This window comes from Propithecus coquereli, unplaced genomic scaffold, assembly GCF_000956105.1.
Source record: "Propithecus coquereli isolate 6110/MARCELLA unplaced genomic scaffold, Pcoq_1.0 Scaffold18, whole genome shotgun sequence".
NCBI classification, from domain to species: domain Eukaryota; kingdom Metazoa; phylum Chordata; class Mammalia; order Primates; family Indriidae; genus Propithecus; species Propithecus coquereli.
In genome coordinates this window covers 8,856,980-8,877,909 of record NW_012142745.1, presented here as the reverse complement: position 1 = coordinate 8,877,909, position 20,930 = coordinate 8,856,980, and the positions used below count along the sequence as shown (strand labels likewise).

General features: G+C 43.6%; 1 protein-coding gene across 1 annotated transcript in view; it reads left to right on the top strand.

Moving 5' to 3' along the window:
- COL4A4 (collagen, type IV, alpha 4) overlaps positions 1–20,930 on the top strand; it is a 105,702-nt gene that overhangs the window by 79,025 nt on the left and 5,747 nt on the right. The window contains exons 37-44 of the mRNA XM_012642495.1: positions 4,991–5,062; positions 6,215–6,343; positions 6,436–6,549; positions 7,089–7,244; positions 9,388–9,495; positions 10,494–10,502; positions 13,208–13,333; positions 19,460–19,576. Of these exons, the coding sequence (XP_012497949.1) occupies positions 4,991–5,062; positions 6,215–6,343; positions 6,436–6,549; positions 7,089–7,244; positions 9,388–9,495; positions 10,494–10,502; positions 13,208–13,333; positions 19,460–19,576 (831 nt within the window). The remainder of the gene's footprint in view (positions 1–4,990; positions 5,063–6,214; positions 6,344–6,435; positions 6,550–7,088; positions 7,245–9,387; positions 9,496–10,493; positions 10,503–13,207; positions 13,334–19,459; positions 19,577–20,930) is intronic.

The following is a 20,930-nucleotide window of genomic DNA, read 5'->3' as shown; positions in this document are numbered from 1 at the left end:
GCTCAGGCTGGTTTTGAACTCCTGAGCTCAAACAATCTGCCCGCCTCGGCCTCCCAGAGTGCTAGGATTACAGGCGTGAGCCACTGCACCCGGCCTATTAGGCATGATTCTTGCCCTCATGGAGCTCACAATCTAATAGGAGAGACAGACATAAAAATATATGTATGGAAATAAATATATATTTACAATGGGATAAGTGGAAGAAAGATAAAGGAATAAGATGCTACAGATAAGAGTAATTAGTATTCATTATCTTCACTAGATAAAGAGTAATGTTTTTCTGGTTGACTTTCTTGGCCTTTAAAGGTAATATTGGATTATTTATAACTCTGGTTATAATATAACATAATATAATACTTGTTATTAACACATCCTCATGCCCTCCTATTCGTTTATGGTATTTATCCCTCTTCAGTCCATTTCTTCCATTTTAGAAAAAGTGCTTTTTCCGTGGGTACTCTCTGTATACCTCTAGCATAGCACTTATATTGTATCACATTTGTTTGTTTAGAGCTCTTTCTCACCAAACAGAATATGATTTTTTAAAAAGCAAGGACCTTTTAAATATCCTTGACACCCAGAAGATACCTAATAAGTGTATTGGTTGGTGGTATGAATAAATTAATGAGTGAATGAATAGACAAATAGAAGCATGAACAACTGAGCTAGTAGCGATGAGGTTGAGGTCTTCACCTCAACCAACAGTTGATGGTTCAAGCCTTACTTGGTAGGAGTCCTATAACCAGGCTCTCTCTGTCTCTTCTTTTCTCCATTCTCCTTCTGCCTGCCTTTGCTCATTGACTCATACATATACTAAATTTTGGTAAAATGAAAAGTACCTCATCTCAGAAGAGTTGGAAACCCCTTCTTCTGGGATTAATCATTTTATTGTTTTGAAAATCCAAATGCTATTTTCCCACACGTTCTCCTCTTCACTCATCAAATAGCTTTGAAATAATTCCAGTTTTTCAGCAAGTTGTAGCATGGTGTATATCACTTGGTGCAATTCTGCAGAGGGGGAAGCCATTTATTTTGAAGAGGTAGTACACTCATGTATTTCCTTGCAACCGGATAACTTGATAAGAAAAGTTCCCAACACAACACGAGATAGCTTTGTACTATTCTCCATTTTCATTGACATTTTTAGTAATGTGAAGTCCAGTGATTCATGATAAATTTAGAGTTTCGAGCAAAATGATCAAAAATTTCTCTGGTGATTGTGGCCATTTCCTGTCTCTGACAATCTCTGCAGCCCTCATGGGGTATTCTTTGATACTTTTTTTGTCTCTGGGAGACAAAATTGGTAAAGAACCAAAGAAAACCTCTGCCATTATTAACCACTCCTACTGAGTTTCCACTTCTTCCTACCCTCCCCGTTTAGTAAAACAGCAAGGATTTCCAAGTGTGTTGGTGCCATAACAGTATACAAAATGACAAGGCTCATGCTACTATTGTTGATTCTTCTTTCCCTTGAATTAGTTTGCATTTATCACACACTATCAGTATGACATGCTATTAAAAAGCTAATAGCTAATGAATTTGATCCGTAACAAAACCACTCAAAAATTAATCTCCAATTGCATCATAATCCTGTGCTATGAAGTAGTGAGTGTGTTAAAAAGAGGTGAAGAAATAAACGTATCAACCCACATTTTCATACCACTTACAGACAGATGTTGCAGTTGTCCTTCCTCGCCATAGAGTGACACTGTTTCACTGCAAACAGCCCAGCGAACAACCAGTCTTTAAAAAAACAAAACAACTAAATACGTTCCTAAAAATTAAAATGTCTACAGTATAAATCCATTGTTGCAGTTTATCATGCTGATATAAAAATGAACCACACTCCAGCAGAAACACTTTGAACTGAGAAACTAAATATTTGAAGTATGTTCTAAATAAGTCCAGGGGACTGATTATCTTGTTTGAACAAACCAGCTGCTGAACTCAAGTTGTTTGCTCTGCTAGAACAAGCCATATGGATCTTGAGTCCTGCCTTGTGTTCAATTAGATTTCAACTTTAACTTAAACATATGCTAAAAATGGCTTGATTCCTAGATTTAAATTTTTAAGTACATATGTCCTCTTAAAGGAAAACACCCAAGCTGTAGTTGGGCATTAATATACGATTGGAATAATGGAAACCTAATGAAAATTATCTGTAGCGTGACAACAGTTGTTAAGAGTGTGGACTGAATATTTTGGCTGGTGGCAACTAAGACATTTGATAAGAAAAAAGGACCTTGAGATGACTTATCAGGAAAGAAATGCCATGCACCGTAGAGCTATGAAAATCATAGATGTGTTCTTTCCCCTTTTCACAACTACATTGTTCCCCTGCTGCCCTGCCCCCACAGCACTTACCACACCGCGTAATTGCCTGTGTGTTCTGCCAAGGCAGGGTTCCCCATTGTCTTGTCAGCACCTGTCACGAGGTGCCTTTGGGGGACTGATGCCCTGTGCATTAGGAAACCGTATCTTACACTCTTAGTAGGCACTCATATATTTGCTGAATTTTTTTTAAAATTTAAATCTGATTTCAGAATCTTTTTTGATAAGTGCTTTCAAGGTTTTTCAACCACTACGTATAGTCACAGAGTTCTCTCTTGTCCATTAGCTTTAAAGTGAGGGTGACCAGCTGTCCTGTTTCATCCGGGCCTGAGCAGGTATCTCAGGAGGTGGAACTTTCAGTGGTAAACCAGGGAAGTCCCAGGCAAACAGGGATGTGTTGGTCACCCTGTTAAAAGTAGAAACCTGTATAAAGGCTCCTGGGATGCAGATTAGTGTTTTTAGGCTTTAGAACAAAATACAGCCTGAGAGTGGGAATCCAGTCTCAAAGAGTCGCTGGCTAAAGGAGGAGGAGGCCACAGTTATGGCTGGGCTAGAGATTAGATTCGCTGACGGAGGGAGAGCATCCCAGCTCGAGTGTGCGGCACGATGCAGCCTTAAATGCTGGTTGTTAAGCAGGAGGACGACCAGAGAGGTGAATAAAAATTCCTCATTACCCAGAAATGTGCTTTGTTAGCCTAATTGCCTCTCATCTGCACTGTATATATTTTATGCATGAGCAACTTTCTGATTTAGAGATGGGACTGATAAAAAGCTCTCAGTAAAAAGGAAAAATTACCCTTAAAACCCTACTCAGATGTAGCTGCATTCAATTTAGAAAGATAACATTGGGTCAGATAAGGGTCGGCCAGTTCAACAATGGGGAGAGGCTGGGACCGTGACAACCGGGATCTGGATGTGTTGATGTGACAATGGAGAATTGGCAGAAGCTGGGACATTCCACCCCAGCCAAGTCCCCCAAGCCATCAATCTTGGTGACTAAAGCTGGAGATCAAAACACATGGAAGTAGCGAGTGGTCCCTCAAAAAATTTATTATCATTTCACATAGATTGCAATAAATATCCAGATTTGGCAGATGAAGAAGGTCTGTGTGTTCTTTTGGTGCAAACTTGAAACGTTGGCTCATAAAGTAGGAAAGAGGATTGGAAAGTAAACTAAGCCAGAACTGTTAAAAGTGGTTAGGAAATAAAAGATTTAGGGAAAATAAAGATGCATTCCCATTTTTTTGGTACAAGAGAATACGGCTCATTTGAACCAATCTGAAGTTTAGATCTTAAAAAGAGCACAACAACTGCCTGTTGCAAGTGTGCTGATGGTAAACAGAATGGAATCAACTCACGGTAACATCTTCTAATAAGAAGTCCACAGAGGACTTGCTTTAATGAACGGATAATAATTAGCACTTGAATTATTTGTATGTAAATGGATACCTCTAATTCCTCTAAATCATATGTGTCCTATAAATCTACCAAAGAAAGATGTGGCATACAAGTGGAAATTGCAGTCTACTCCTTTTCATAGTTTCCCCTCATCCCCCTTGCTTCACATTTTCTCATTTACTCATTCAACAAACATTTATTCAACACCTGCTATGCTAAGTGTGGGGATAGAAAGACTAATAGGACCTAGTCTTGAATTCAAATTTACTCTCGCATGGAGGAGACAGTCACCCAAAGACATGGTTGTCTTGTCGTACAGTGTGGGACAGGCATAAATGATCAGGGGAGCCCTATGCAGGTGTCACGGGGGTAGGTGAGAGGCACTTTCCGTGTGTTTAGTCATATTGCTATCCCAAATTTGAGAGATATGACTCTGAACTGAGTGACTGGCTGGCTATGCACTACGAGGCTCTCAGTCTTGGATGAGAAAGAACAGCTACTGGTGGAAGATCCACCAGTGAGACGGGAAGGTTACCAGGCTGGACCAGGGCTAAGGACAGCTTCATCCCCACATCAGTCACCGGGCAAGACCTATGGACAGGCACCTAGCTCAGTGACAGAGACCAGAGTTTCAGTGATCATCACGAAATAAACTTAGTTTCTGTAAAAAGGCATCAGAATGGTTCTGAGGAAAGTTGTAAAGACAGAGCTGCAGCCACGGTTGCCCTGCAGGCTTGCGGTGCTTGCACAAGATTAGGTAGGGCAGGCGCTCAGCTCACCACGGGCACCATGGGTCCTATTGTCTCACTGCATTTCTATGACTAGGTCCTGAAGAAATTAGAGCCTGCAGAGCCTGGGCTGCAAAGACCCCAAGCCTGGCAGGTCGGAGGCTTGGATTCGCTCCCATGCAATCTCTTTCCTGATCGAGGATGATTTTATTGCCATTAAATCAAAGGTCACTGTGCCACGATTCAGTAATTCTAGACCGTATCTGGTCACGATATTGTCATAAACCAACAGCAGTACTTTAAAAGCAAAGAAACGTATGTGTTAAGCTGTCTTGGCAGAAAACCTCCATCAGATGAATGTGTTAAATAATCGGGGGCCTGGATTCCGCCCCCCACCAAAAATGCCATCCGGATGGCGGGATCTGCCTGCCTTCATCAGCGCACCCTCTGCCCATAGTGCCTGCGGTTTGTGGCCAGAGTGAGCACCAGCGGCTGGGCTTCCCTTTGGGTCACAGGCCTGTGGTGTATTTCAGGTCCCTCTGGGTTGCCCGGCCTGGACGGCTTGCACGGTTTGAAGGGTCAGAAAGGAACCAAAGGTGCTTCAGGTAAGACAAAACCATTTGAGAGAGACTGAGCTTCACTCAGTGGACCCTCCCCTGGTGTTTCCTCTCTTCATGAGATTTAGGTTGAAACTAAAAATCTGGCTTAGGTTAGAGACACGGAGTTGGAACTGTTTTTAGTGCTGACAATGACATATAAAAAGGACATTTGAGAAAACCCTATTTAAGAAGGAATAGTTGGTTAAAAGTGCCTTTTGTTGGCATTACTTGGGATTCTCTCTCTGCTAAAAATACTCTGAATAATTGCATTAATGGAGTTAGATTTCAAAATGTTATAACAGTCAGGGTGTTTCAGTTTTTGTATTGTTTTCAGTGTAGTAATGTCAGGTACAACCACATGAATCTAATTAGTACTTTTAGCGCCCTTTTACAGCCACTGCTAAAACAAATTACCTGAACAATTTGCTGTTATTTTTGACATTGTAAATAGGTTAATCTTCAATAACTGCATTTTAGCTCCTTCCATTAATATAATGCTCACTTGTGATGTTACTTTCTCAGAAAAATTGCTTATAATCAAAGTAGCTGGAACCCAACATGCAGATTTGAGTGACCATGGGGAACAGGTTAATTGTGCTACTAGGTTTGAATCTATTGTTGGAGAGAGGCAAAATCTTTATAGTTTGGAAAAATTACTTCATAGTTATTTCAGTCACTTAGGATTCATTCAGTGGCTCTCCCGAATAGTCCAGTTAAATGTTGCCCCTTCCAAGAAACCATTGATGTTCTCCCTTTTCAGTGTGAAATTCACAATAGTTCTAATTATGCCAGTTTCCACCTCAAATTTCAAAGCAGTTTATTCATAATTATTTATTGTCGTATGTCATTTGTTTTTGCTTTATCCATTGTAGAACTTGGAGGGTTGGGATTTGTCTCTAAGCTGTTGGTTTTTTTTTTTTAATCTGGAAAATAATCATAAAAGAAACCAAACCTATGGTTAAGCAGTGTGATAGTTGTAAGAGAGAAGTGGTGACCCAGGAATAGCATGCAGCTGTTTGGATCACCACTGCAGCCCGTGGTCGGTCTCTGCAGAACTAGCCACTTCTCTGCCACTATTGGGGAGCGGTTCCTTTCTAGACACCATAACAGGGACAAGCAAGGACGAGATACAGGATTAATGCTCTTTTCCCTATTAAGGTTTGCATGATATGGGCCCACCTGGTCCAGTGGGAATACCTGGGCTAAAAGGAGAGACAGGAGACCCTGGGAGCCCAGGAATCTCTCCTCCAGGCCCCTTTGGAGAGAAAGGTCTCCCAGGCCCGCCAGGTAAGAAGCAGCATGCTTTGCCCCTCTTTCAATAACTAAATCAAAACCTTCCAAATGTAATGAAGCTGGCATCTGAACATGTTTATTTGCAGGGAGACCAGGACCACCTGGCCCTGCAGGTGCCACAGGAAGAGCCCCTAAGGATGTCTTTCCTGAGTCGGGTCCACCTGGAGACCGGGGACCTCCTGGCCCTGATGGCCCAAGAGGTATATGAGAAAATCACGGCCAGTGATAGCCGTGCTCCTTTTGCTAGATGCTGCCAGCTCCATGGGGACATAGGATCAGAGAGTGGCAGAGTAGAAGCACCTAAGCAACCCCATCAATTTGGCAGATGGATAAGTGAGGAGGACCCAAGTTCTGGTCCTGATATGGTCCTGAGAGCCCACCACAACCTGCACTCCAACCTCAACTGGGCCTCACATCCATCTTATAAAGCAGTGAGATGGGAACGCAAACAAAAACCATGAAATGATACTTTCAAAAGGAATGGCTCCGAAGGGAGAGAAGGTTTTGCGTAGGTTCATTTTGTCTAACGGTTCTAACTTATTATCTACACTATTTCTCAACTTGGGCTTCGTGCAACCCCACTCTATTTCACTTCTGATACTATTGACTTTCTTATTCTAATTCCCCCCATCCCTTGCTTACGAATCATTAAATTGCTTTTCTTAAGAAGCTCTCAAGAAGCCAGTATACACATTTATCTTTGACTAAAAGAATATTTTTGCCTCATCTTTGTGGTCAGGAGAACATGGGCCCCCAGGCCCTCCTGGGAGCACTGACATTCTGAAAGGGGAGCCAGGTGACTACGGTCTGCCGGGGCTACCAGGTCCCCCTGGCCCGCCAGGCCCTCCAGGGCGCAAAGGCTTTCCAGGACGTGTTGGAAAAGACGGCCAGAAAGGTATGGATGCAAGTTGTTCCTCCAACAGCATGTAAAGACTTCCGTTCTCTTACCCCTGAGGATCTGGGGTGCTGCACCACCATGATGGAATTCCTGTTTTCTGTGCAAACAGTGACTAGATTTCCAAAATGTCCTGACTTGCCCAAAGAGTCCTGAAGTTTGCGTAAAAGTTGGACAAGTAAAAGGAAGAAACACAAGTTCATCTTTGGTTCTGAGTAATACTCTTGATAATCTTCCAGACCAGAACAGGACAATAGAAACATCATGCAACCTGCGTGTGCAATTTAAAAATGTAGTAGTCACATTTTAAAATGTAAAAAGAAACAAGTGAAGTTCACTTTCATACTTTATTTCATTTAACATAATATTTTCCAATGTTATTATTTTAACATAATCAATATAAAATTGTCAATGAGATAATTGAGCTGATTGTGCAAACCTGGTTCCCCTCCCAAATAAGCCACTCCTCCTTCTGGCCTTGGAAATCCAGCATATGTTCTACACTTGCAGCATGATTCAGTTTGAACTGGCCACATTTCAAGTGCTAAATACCCACGTGGTTAGTAGTTCTATAATAGACAGCTCAGTTTTAGATTGCTGACTTTGCTTTTTGATATTCATGCAAGGGTTGCCCACTATTTAAGGCTAAAAGACTCATTTAAATTAATTTTTATCCAACTGCTGATTGGGGATGTCAGTTTTTGATTACCAGAATTTCGGAGAATTATTATTAATAGATTCAAAAAAATTTTTTGTTGAACAAAGTCCAATAATGATTGTCCATTTTAACTCCCTTATTTCATAAATAAGGAAGTTGGATATCAGAGAAACAACTTCTGACATTTGCACAAGGAGCCAAATAACTAGCACCCTGCCTGGCTCCTGAACCAAATGTGAAATAAGGCCAAAGATTAGGGCATGGGGGAGATCGAAATCACTATTTGGCTGCCATGACTACAGTGCAAATGACATCTCTGGAATTGTACAGTATGCAACCTGTACAACAGTATGGAGCAACCCTCCTCACCTTTATTAGCAATAAAATCAATTTTAGAGAATATATCTTATATCTGTAGGTACATGGGCTTCCAATTATTGAACCTCAAAAAAGGACAGACATGCTAGCACTCTAGCACTCTAGTCACCAAGAGGAAGGAGGAAGGGTCTGGCTAATACACTTCCTCCCTAGTTGTTACTCTAGAGAGTAAATCTCCACCTGGACACATAAACTTCAGGACTGGAGAAATAACACGCCATATAAATAACAGGGACCTACCCATGGATATACAGGGAGTTAGAAATATTGGTTGAACCACTAATCATGCTTCTTAACTCCCATTCCAGAGAATATAAGGGCCAAATAGTGCTTTACTGGAAAGAGGGTAAGGGGGTTTCTTTGGGTTACCTTTTATAACTTACTCACATAAGTAAGGGAAATATTTTGTCGATTTCACAAACATTTACTAGGCACCTACAGGAATGTAGTGGTGAACAAATTTAAAGGGTCCCTGCTCTTACTGAGCCTAGCATTTCATGGAGGAGGACAGACCTTCACACTCAGAGATACATCCACATAAACCAAGCTAAGTGCTCGGAATGAAGAGCTTATCAAAAAGCAACCAGACTTTGGGTGGGATTCCAGGAAGGGCTTCCCTGCAGAGTGAGACTTGGTCTGAATGCTAAAAAATGAGGAGGACTTAATGGATGGAAAGAAGAGAAGGAACAGCTTGTCCAAGGAACTGAATCATTGGTGTGCCTGAAACTAGGAGAGTGAGGAAGAGCGTGGGATGAATTTAGGCCGGGGAGGCACGTTGTTCTCAGACATTGAAGATTATTTCCTTATTTTCCCTTTGGTTGCAGTCCTTTGACTGTCTCAGAGACAGTTCAGGATTACAGGGCTTTTCATTCCAATTTAGTTTTGCTGTGATCATGGAACCATTTTCCTTAGTCCTTTGGACTGTGTCATTGTGTTTTCTTTAGGCAGAGGCAGCCCTTCTCAGCCTTGCAGAAGAAACTGAGGCTAATCTTGATCCTAAGGCCAGCTTTGTCCTGCATTTTGTCGGAGTGAATCTCTGAATTCAATCAAACTATCATTGTCTCTATAGTGCTTCATTCCAATGGCCTCATTTTATGTTTCTTTCAGGACCCATGGGATGCCCGGGGCCGCAGGGGCCACATGGACTTCCTGGGCCACCTGGAGAGAAGGGTCTACCTGGACTTCCAGGCAGAAAAGGGCCCACTGGTCCTCCAGGTAAGCTGCTAATGCATTTTCATCTCCGCTAAGCAACCTACACACAGAATTTTGTTTAAACATTTACTATGATGATCATCTTTTAGAAAGTAGTCAATATTCTGAAATTACTAGCACATTCTTATAACTTAAGCCCTTTCTGATATAAAGAGTATGTTTCTTTCAGGCTGCACTACCAAGTCTTATTTTTGGTAAACTAATATTAGTATCAGAATGAGTCAGTTTGAAAATTAGCAGTGGATTTTACATTCCTATATCTGAATTTCCATTGATTTTCCTAGGTGTTCTATTTAACTTTATCTGTAAAGTACATTAGTTCTTACGAAGGTAAAAGGCTATTCAATTTAACTCTATGGACAACACTTTTTAATCACACAGTCAAAATAAACCAAGGAAGTGTTGGGGGGAGGAAGGGCAAACAGACATGTGCATTTGAGATTGGCAACATCCTGAATCAATTGTTATGGTAATGTGGTGTCAGTTCAGAATATTTTGCAATTTTGTGAATTAGCACTCTAGTCCAAAGAATAAATAAGTAGCACTGGTTTATTATGTATCATAGAACAACAGGAAAAAGGGTTATATTTTGATTCTTTTTATATTTCCTTTTTGTGCATAACCTATAAAACCTGGCAAATTAGTATGGAATTTCCAGAAGCCTTTTACTGGATAGAATTCCTACATACATTAAATTAGGGCATATTTGCCATAAAAAATTGACTAGAATTTCATATTGCTCAAAAGAGTTTCATTCCAAGTCTTTCTAGAGATGAAAACTTTGTGACTAGATCATAGCTGTTCCTGTCAGTCACAGTGTTGTGGATTTTTCATGTAAATAAGATGCTGTCATTCTGCTTGTCATTGATGCTGTCCCAAATTATTATTTATGTTCTCAAACAATCTATTTCATTTTTGTTCTAATTCACGAATCGAAAATCTCTTTCCACTCTGTGAAAATTATCGTGCGGCCTCGTGTTTTTGGCTTTGGATCTCCCCAGGTTCCAGAGGTAAGCATGACTGTAAAATTGGTCATTTCCCCTAAATCTGTTTCCAGTCATTTCTGTACTTGTCTTTTCTGCTATCTATATGTGTGAGTTAAACTTCATTACATTTTTATACACAGAGTGCTGTAATTATATTAGGTTTTAATGCCTTTGCTTCCCTGTTACAGATATAGTAACCTCATATTAGAGTGTCCTGACACCCCGAGCCTTAATATAGGTTGTCAAGGCGGTGTAGATACTCAGCTTATATAATTTCAATGTGGGCATGAAGTGTGAGGGCTTTCTCTGTCAAACGCTGTAGTACATACCAATGTAAATTCCTTTTATAAATTCTATAATATAAATACATAGAACATCCCTAAAATAAGTAGTATCAACAACATTAAAAGATGAGCCCTCAACGCTCAGTAAGGGGCCGTGACAAGCCTTTCCTATCATCACACCCTTAAGTCCATTTGCAAGGAGCACATTTCTTTGTGTGCTGAAAAGAAAATGTTCATTTCATGCTCTGAAATGCAAAAGCAACATATTATTTTGTGCCTGGCATTTTCAAAGAAAATAAGAAACATTTCTCAAGAGGAAAAAAGGAAAATTGTGAATGCTTGCATTTTTCTTTCCAGGCATCTGTGATTAGCCCTAATGAAAATTTCCCTGAATATAGACTCCATATATTTTTAGGGCCCTTAAAAGAGAGGCCTTGGCCCCTCTCTTTCAGCTTCTGGTTTATTAGAAAGTAAAGAAAAGCAAAAGCAAAATATTTTTAAAATCCTGCTATTTTAAATATTTATATTTAAAAATTGAAGTTGTATATTTAATGTTTTCATTTCGATCCCGTCTCTCTGCGATTGTGTGGATAAATGCATGTGAGGATAACATCAAAATTCTAAATATGAAGTACCAGCCAATGCCCCCATTGCCCACCCCCCACCACCACTGGGAAAGGTCCAGATTATTCAGGCAAGACAGGAAATGTTCCCATGCATCTCTCTCAAGTCACCATAGTGGAAAAGCCACGTTTTGAATTAAACTGTACCTACCATAGAAATACATCTGGTCCTGTGTTGCTCGTGATTTCATACCATAGTTTACAAGGGGTTAAATTCCAAACAGCTCCTGGAGTTCAAGTCCACTTTGCACAGGCACATTAGCAAATTTTGTTGTTAGGGCCACGTTTTTCTAGGATTTTCTTGCTCCTTTTTCATTGCTGTTCTAAAATTATTTTGCACATTTGAGTATCTTTGAAGAAAATCGTAACTAATCAAATGGTCTGTTTTAAAATATGTTTTATTTCATGGAATTCCTCACCCAGATATTAGGAGTTCTTGAGGCAGTAGGATTTGAGGTTTAAGAGCCTGGGCCTGGAGCCAGAACACCCTGGATTTTCATCTGGACTTTGCCGTGTGTTAGCTGTGTCACCACAGATATGCCACTCGTTTACCGGAGCCTGAGTTTTCTTATCTGCAATATTGTCATGACCGTAGCACATACACAGTCTTGTAGGGAGGATTCAATAGTGAAGCACTTAGCGCCAGGCCTGATACATGCATGACACAGTGTTCAGTAAGTGCGAGCTGTTATCATTATTGCTCAGTGTTATTATTTATTATCCCTTGTGGGATTTTCTTTCAGTGTTATTATTTATTATCCCTTGTGGGATTTTCTTTCTTTTTTTTTTTTTTTTGTGATTGAATGAAGCTTTAGAAAAAGTGTCTTAAAAATAGTGAATGTAACCAAAAAGAAAAAAATGTCAAACCTTTAGCCAGTGATCCTGAGAGTGAGGTTCCCAGATCAACGCCGTTGGCCTCACCTGGGAAGAAGTTAGAAATGTACATGTTGGGCCCCACCTCAGTCCTCCTGCCTCAGAAACTCTGGTTTCATACAAACCAGCCAGACGATTCTGATGTGCTGAAGTCAGAACTTCAGCTTTCGAGCAGTGCTTCTCAGCCCTGGTGGATGCTAGGACCATGTGGGGAGTGTAAAAGAAATACTGATGCCTGGGTCCCATCCCCAGAAATTCCTGTTTAATAAGTCTAGATGGGGTCCCAGCATTAGTGCTTTTAAAAAGCTCCCCAGCTGGGTTTATTGTGCAGCCAACATTGAGGGCACTGCGCAGGCATATTGTCATCAACTAAACCAGTATTTCTGGAGGTGGGACCCAGGCATGAGTATATTTTCACAACTCCCCTGGATAAGTCCAACGTTCATGCCAGGTTGAAAGTCACTGCTTTAGCACTTCTAGGGATCCTGAAATTCATTTGAGTAATTGACACCAGGGAAACCTGCCTGGCTGCGATGTAATGAGGCAGGGACACAGTAAGCTGAGCTTTAGGAACCCACAAGGCCCTCTTGCAATGCCACCTGTGGCTGGCACCCCAGGAAAAAATGGCCCAAAGATTGGAAAACCTGTGAAGGTCATCAAATTATTGCTGCCTCATCCAGCCTTCACTATTTCATGCCTCCTCTGATATTCCACTCACTCATTTGGTCAGTAAGTCATTCATTTGTTCAACAAATGCTTTCTGGAAGTTTTTCACGTACCCTGCAGTGAACAAGACAAGTTCTCACCTTCGTGGAACTTACACTGGATTGCTGAATCTCTTGTTAGCATTTCAGTGTAGTGTCCGAAGCCCATCTTTAGCCAGAGAATGCAGAAGGAGCTTACTCACAGGCATGTGAATCCATCACACAAATGGGGATTCCAATTCCAGGTGAACCTGGGCCACCTGCAGATGTGGACGCCTGCCCCCGAATCCCAGGGCTTCCTGGGGTGCCAGGCCCAAGAGGACCAGAAGGAGGCATGGGGCTCCCCGGAATGAGAGGCCCCCCCGGATCAGGTACGAGCCTTACTCTGTTCATTTTTCATCGTATATTACTGAAATGAAATTCTAGATGCTTTATGCTGTTGCTTCTTGTATGGAGCCTAAACAATCAGTGAGGAAGAAGCAATGAAAATGCCCTTCCCCTTAATACATCGTTTTTGCCTTCGATCCAAAGTACATTAATCATGTACTAACTGGACCAACACATCTAAATGTATGTTGAACTACTTCAATCTTTTATACGTGGCCGACTTTTGGACACGGGGTTTTGAAACCTCTTAGCACAACATAGTATATGCACCATTAAGAGTCATTAATAGCTGTTGACTTGATTTTGAATTAAAAACAAATGAATTGGGGCTTGGCAGAGCAGAAAGAGAGCCTATGAGAAGGGAGAAGGAGGTGTGTCACTTAGAGGAGGGCTGGGGCGAAGGAGGAGGGCTGCTCTACATTCTGGCAGTGACCACATTGTTCACTTAACCATGGGGGTTGTTCAGTCACTGTCAGCTTGGCAGGGTCCTTATTTAAGTATTGAAGCCACACCCTTCTTTTAAAAAGTATTCTCCAAATGGTTTGTTTTCTTTCCACATGTCCCCACTGCATTGGCTAATTTACAAGGACATTAGGGAGTCCAAGGCTGGGCATCTAGAAGCCACTGGTCTCTTCAGACCAGTTGGCAGTGCCTGTGAGTCTAGAAAACCCGTGTGCAAGTTATTTGAAGAGAAGGCACGAGGCCGTTCTCTCTCCCGTTTCCTCCACTGACACGCTGGGATTTGGGCTCTTTTTGGTTCAGAGCCAAAGGAATTGGAAGCAGAACCGAATTTTGTACCACTTGTTTTTCTCATGGTTCCCCAAAACCAAGAAGCTAAGCACCCCGGAGATGTTCCTCTCAACTGGAGTCCAAGTAGTTCTTGAGTGGTGGCCAAAGCTCTGGAGCCTTCCTGAAATGAATATGGGTTTTTTTTTGTTGTTTGTATTTGCTGCACTGCATCTGTGTTTGTGCACAAAGCTAATTGGGTGTTGGTTGTAGCAACTTCCTTTAACGGCCCGTGAACACTGGGAATTGGGTTGGTAGTTATTTAACTTCCCTTTCATTAGCACTCGCTGCACAGATAAAGTTCTGTTAGTCTGTGTAACTGGTCTCTCACCCTCATTTTAAAGCCAAGTTGCCTTGCTATGTATATATTTGCAATATCAAGCGTTGGGTGCCCCCAGCTTTTAAACAAATAACTTTCAAGTAGAAGATGTGGGCTACCATGGGGTTCTGCAAATTCAATTTAGTAAATACTTCCAGATGCCCTCTGCTCTTTGTAAAGTGTGGTACTGGGTGTTGTGGGTGACACAAAGATGATTAAGATGTGCTTTCCCTGTCCGGGGTCTCACAATCCATGGCAGAAATAGCCAGTGGAACATGAGTAACTTAGTAACAGTAGATTACAATTCGTGCTTTAGAAGAGTTGCAAGTGAAGGGCACCGAGAGACGGGACAGGGAGGTTAATTGTGGAGCAGAGGACTGCGGGACCGGGAACCCTTAAGACCATAGCAAGCCCTGGCGTTGGAGCAGAGCCCTACATGCACGGTCTTTTGCAAACTGCTCTTCTCCACGTGCTGTTACTTCTACACCGTTAGGCGTTTCCTACAGTGTTACCTGTAGTAGCTGTGGAATATTGCAATATATGATTGTGCCACAATTTATTTAACCACCACATTTACAAATTATTGATTGGTTGGAGCCAGCTGCTGTGTTAGAAATAAATTAATCCAACAAGGTCCTGCCCTTCGGAGTAACAGGCTAGCAGAAAATGAAGGCTTTGACCAAATCGGTACAGATACCTTGAGTGTTAATGAAGTGTGATGTGGGGATTTGTAACAGGGGAATTAGCCCCTGTGTAGGGAGGGAGAGTCACAGGAACTTACCAGGTCTTGGTTCTCAGGCTTCATGGAGCACCGACTCCCCTGGAGAGCTTGTTAAGACTCAGACTGCCAGCCCCACCCTCAGACTTTCTGCTTTGTTAGGGAGGGAGAGAGGGGGCAAGGTCTTCATTTCTAACAAGTCCCCAGGTGCTGCTGCTGCTGGTCCAGGGATTACACCTGGAGGAACCATGCTGACGTAAGGTGTGTCCACCTCTCCAGTCTGATACACAACTGGTGATGAATACCTTTCTAGGTCGTGAATATCTTATAAGCATCCCTCATCATCATGGAGAAATAGCCGTAATGGTTGAGAACAGAAGTTCTAGAACTAGACTCAATGTGTCTAACTCTGGCTCTACCACATAACCTCTCTGCGACTCAGTTTCCTCATCTGTAAAAAAGGCCAATTGTGAGAATAACATGAACTAACATAGAAAGCACTTAGAACACTTCCCGACACAGAATATTCAGTGCAGGTGTTTGTTATGGTTATTCTTGTTGTTTCCTTAAATTCCCTGAGCAGAATTCTAATGTCAAGAATAGGCAGAAATGTAGGATTTTTGAAATAGACCACCAGGCTCATCATCAGTTTTAAAATTTAATAATCTAGAACAGTGATTCTCAAAATGTGGTTCCTGGGGCCAGCAGCAGCAGTCGTAGCACCTGGGACTTGCTGGAAATGCAGATTCTCAGGCCCCGCCCCAGCCCTACTGAGGCAAACCTCTAGGGGCTTCTGCTCTCGGATGCAGCAGTCGCCCTGTCCTTGTAACGTGTAGGCATGCGTTTCCTGTTAATGTCGTTCAGGCGGGTCAAAGGGGGAAGATTCGAGTCCTGGAGCACTGTGGGCGGGTTAGCTGCTGCGCTAAGTGTGAGCACAGTCTGGGCCTGTCCTGGGGCAACAGAGTTCCAGGGAGGGGTCTCCCAGAAATGGTGAAGACAAGGAAAGTGCGTGGGAAATCTTTGATTTCTGCTAGCTTGGCAAAAGCAAATCAAACCTCCTTAAACCTCCATGCATCCTTTTCATGCAGGATTGGTGCATTAAGGAGACAGGGTTTGGTCAGTGTCTTTTGTTAACACATTCATTTGATGGCTGGAACCCATGTCATCAGGCAAGGCTGATCCGGTAAATGGGGGTGGGGGAGGGTGCCTCCGTGAATTCCCTCGGTCAACTGGCCGCCTCTGTCATCGAGGCACAGTCACTAGAGGGGAAAGCAAGAGGCAGGAGCGAAAGCCACTAACGGCCCCCTTTACTTAACGGCTGGTTTCAGGCTATGTCAGTTTGCTCAGGCTGCCATAACAAAGTACCACAGACTGGCTGGCTTAAACGACAGAAATTTATTTTTTCACAGTCTGGATGTAGAAGCCCAAGGTCAAGGCCCCTCTCCTTGGCTTGCAGATGGCCGCCTTCATCCCGTGTCCTTGCATGTCTCCCCTCCGTGCCATGTCAGGGACATGCACCCCTGGGGTCCCTTTGTGTGTCCAAATTTCCTCTTTTTATAAGGACACACCACTCAGATTGGATTAGGGCCCAACCAAATGGCCTTCTTGTAGCTTAATCACCTCGTTAAAGGCTCTATCTCCAAATACAGTCACATTAGGAGATGCTGGAATTAGGACTTCAACATGTGAATTTTGGGGCACATGAATCAGCCCATTACAGGCCAATCTGTGGCGGAGAGAGAGAATAGCAAGCAGACTGGAAACCCAGAGAGGGCTAGGAATTCAGGTAGTTTGGGCTGATGGCAAAACCTCCCCCAAAGACAATGACCATGTCTGCTACCCTGACCAAAGGGAGATTGTGGCTAATGAACTGATGTTTGGACTGAAAAGTAACCAAGCACTTAAAGAACCCCTCAAGGCTTAGTGTGACTGCTGCCAAGTCCCCAGCCAATGTCCTCCAAGGATCACACAGAGCTCTGTAGCTTGTCAAGGGCCGGGCCTGGTGGGTGACGGCACAGCCGCTGCACTCAGCCCCCTGGGCCCGAGTCTCCTCTCCACACCTGATCAGCGCCATGACTCTTCTGAGCCTCAGCCTCGGCACTAGCAGAACTGGCATGCAAGAGCACCGAGTCCTACAGCTGCTGGCAAGACCGAATTGGATGATCCATGTAGTGGGATTAGCGTGGTAGCTAGCACACTGTAAACGCTCAATAAAAAGCTATTTTTAAAAATTGCTGTTCTTGGGAGACAAAACCAGAAGAGGAAGAGGAGACCAGACCGGATGAGGAGGAGAAGACAAAACCGGAAGAGGAAGAGGAGACCAGACCAGATGAGGAGGAGGAGACAAAACCGGAAGAGGAAGAGGAGACGAGACCGCAAGACGAAGAGGAGACCACGCCGGTTGAAGAGGAGGAGACAAGACCGGAAGAGGAAGAGAAGACCAGACCAAAAGAGGAGGAGGAGACTAGACTGGAAGAGGAGGCGACACAAAAACCAGAAGAGGAAGGGACCAGACCGGATGAGGAGGAGGAGACAAAACTGGAAGAGGAAGAGGATACTAGACCGGTTGAAGAGGAGGAGACAAGACCGGAAGAGGAGGAGAAGACAAGACCGGAAGTGGAGGAGGAGACCGGACCAGATGAGGAGGAGGAGACAAGACCAGAAGAGGAAGAGAAGACCAGACCAGACCAGAAGAGGAGGAGGAGACAAGACCGGAAGAGGAAGAGAAGACCAGACCAGAAGAGGAGGTGGAGACAAAACCAGAAGAGGAAGCGGAGACGAGACCGGAAGAGGAAGAGAAGACCAGACCAGACCAGAAGAGGAGGAGGAGACCAGACTGGAAGAGGAGGTGGAGACAACGCCAGAAGAGGAAGAGTAGCCCAGACTGGAAATGGAGGAGACCAGACCAGATGAGAAAGAGGAGAGAATACTAGAAGAGGGATGGTAGGGGAAATAATGGCAGATTAGGGGTGACCTCCTGGCTCTCTGCTCCCAGAGTAGAAGGTGAAGAACGCGGACAACTATGCAGGAGTGAATCGCTCTCCCACAGGATCAGCTTCCTGTATCTGCAGAGAAGCAGTGAGGGACAAGCAGTGCTGGGGAAAAAGAAAGGCGAATGGGAGAATCAACCGCGAAGTCCGGAGAGTGCGAGATACACAATAGGGACTAGAGTGTGGGACGGCTGTGCTTGTGGGATGGCTGCGCTTGTGGGCCGGCTGGGGCAGTGCGATCTTACCCACAGGAGGAGGACTCTTTCTCCACCAACCTCCACACCTATGCAGGCAGGGAAGCGCCTGAAGTCAGTGCGAAGTGGTAGCACGGGCCAACACGCTGTGTGGAGTAGAGACAAGAGTGGGAAACATTTTGAACTCTCCTGTGCGCTATGCTAGGTCTGCTTTGGGCGGGGGAGGGACTGGTCCGAGTGGACACTTCCTGCTTCGGTACTTTCCGGTTCTGACACTTCCCGGTTCCACAGGAGAGAGCTTGGAGACAGGCTTCTCACTTCAGGAGGCTGCCAGGACCAGATCAAGGGAGGTGAACACCATAAAGGAGGTTAAATAAGAAACTAAAAACATACACAAAGTCAGACAATTATTTTCATGGAACAAATATAGATGGTCCCTGTCTTAGGATTTGACTTAACGATTTTTCGACTTTATGATCTTGTGAAAGCAATACACATTCAGTTGAAAGTGTACTTCAAATACCCATACAACCATTCTGCTTTTCACTCTCAGTATAGTGTTCAATAACTTACATGAGATAGTCAACATTTTACAATAAAATATGCAAAAAAAAAAATTGCTGTTCTTATCTTGCTGTTCTTAATCTTGCAAGATTAAACTTGACCCTCAACTGAAACCTATTATAGTTCATTCACTTGTCCATCTAGGCTTTTAAAAAAATCACTATTAAGGATATTTAATTATAAAAGCTATACATGTTCAATGTTTTAAAAAAATGTCCAGTGTACAAGAATATGAAGAAAATGTGAAAACTTCTATTTCAACATCTCCCTATTTGGCTTCAAATCCTGGCCCAGCCCTTTACTGGCTTGTTGACTTTAATTAAGCAAATTATTTGACCTCTCAGAGCCTCAGTTACCCCAACTGCAAGGTGGAGATAGTATAATCCCAATTTCCTGTGGCCGGGAAGACTAAATGAACTGATGCAACCTAGTGAGATGGGCAGGGAGCCCGGGGCTGGCACACGGTCTACGACACAGGCAGCAAGTGCTGGCAGGTGCCATGGTTGTTTTCATCAGCACCATCATGAACTTTTGTGCAGGGTGCAAAGGACAGCCCGGGCTGGATGGCAGGAGGGGCGAGGATGGAGTCCCTGGGTCTCCTGGGCCTCCGGGACGCAAAGGTGACACAGGAGAAGCTGGCTGCCCTGGACCACCAGGTAGAGTCTCTGTTTCTCCTCTTTTCTCTGACGCTGTAGATCGGAGAACTGTACACAAAATCTCCGACCTCTAAAGAAGCTTCCAAACTGGGTCCTATTAAAAGCATTTGCCTTAGATACCAACTCCCCAGGTATCAGAGGGACAGAAGCAATGAGAACAGAGTGGGATGCGTCTCCCATGCTCTAACTGATGCTAATCCATCCTGAAACCTAGTCAAGGCCCCGTGTCCTATTCAGTATTTTCCCAAACTGCTAGACATCATCACATAAGGCTTGGCTGTTTCAGCTGTTCCCTTTTCGAGGTCATGACGGGTCTGCCAACCTGGCTTGCCGTGTGATCACTGTTGAAAGGCTGTGCCAAAGACCATGAGGATGGTGGGTGTATTCTCAAGTTCTACAACCGGCTGATGCGCGTGGCCTCTGGTTCTCTGAGTTCACTTCATCGTATCCAGCCGGCAATACATCATATAGAATATGGGGCACTTTCTTAAGAAAAAATTCGGGTGCAGGCATTGGGTAAGGGGAGGTATGACTCTTCAGAATAGAAACTTGGAATAGAAAGCACCAGGTAGCACGGTAGGCACCAGGACTCAAGTACTCCAGGACACAGTCCCATCTCTGAGAGTGTCTGGCAAGGGGCGTGAACTCCAGACCTAGTGGAGTAAAAACGAGAGAGAGAGAGAGAGAGAGAGAGAGAGAGAGAGAGAGAGAGGGAGGGAGGCAGGCAGAGGGGGAGAGGGAAGGAGGAGAGGGGAGAGGGGAGAGGAGGCCGGGAGTGGGGGGCGGGGGGCGTCTTTGTCTAATGGAGCTTTGTCTAAAAGCTGCAGCTCAGCTCCAGGCAACTGTTGCTTGTAGGTATGCGGGCCCAACGTTCCCTGCACTCGGCTTTGTTCAAGTTCAAAACTTCAACTTGTAAAATCTTTACAGGTCAAACAAAACACATGAGCAGGCCTGACTCAGTCCACAAGCTACCACTTTGTAATCTCTGGTTAACAGTGTAGATGGGGAGAGGCTGTTAGGCTTGCAGAAACAAGTTGAAAAAAACAAAAACAAACACCTTTTGGTTTTAACACATTAACTGCTGTGTGAATTGTATTTAAAAAATGAAAAATAACAAATTTTTCATTAAATTAGAATTGTTTTGTTTTCAAAGTTTTTATTCTATTTTTGTAATAAAACACCTTGGGCCCAAGGAAACAAAATTTTTTTATAGTGTGGCAGTCAATGTGTGAAAGTCATACTTCAGGCGGGGCTCGGTGGCTTGTACCTGTAATCCTAGCACTCTGGGAGCCCGAGGCAGGAGGATCACTTGGGGTCAGGAGTTTGAGACCAGCCTGAGCAAGAGCAAGACCCC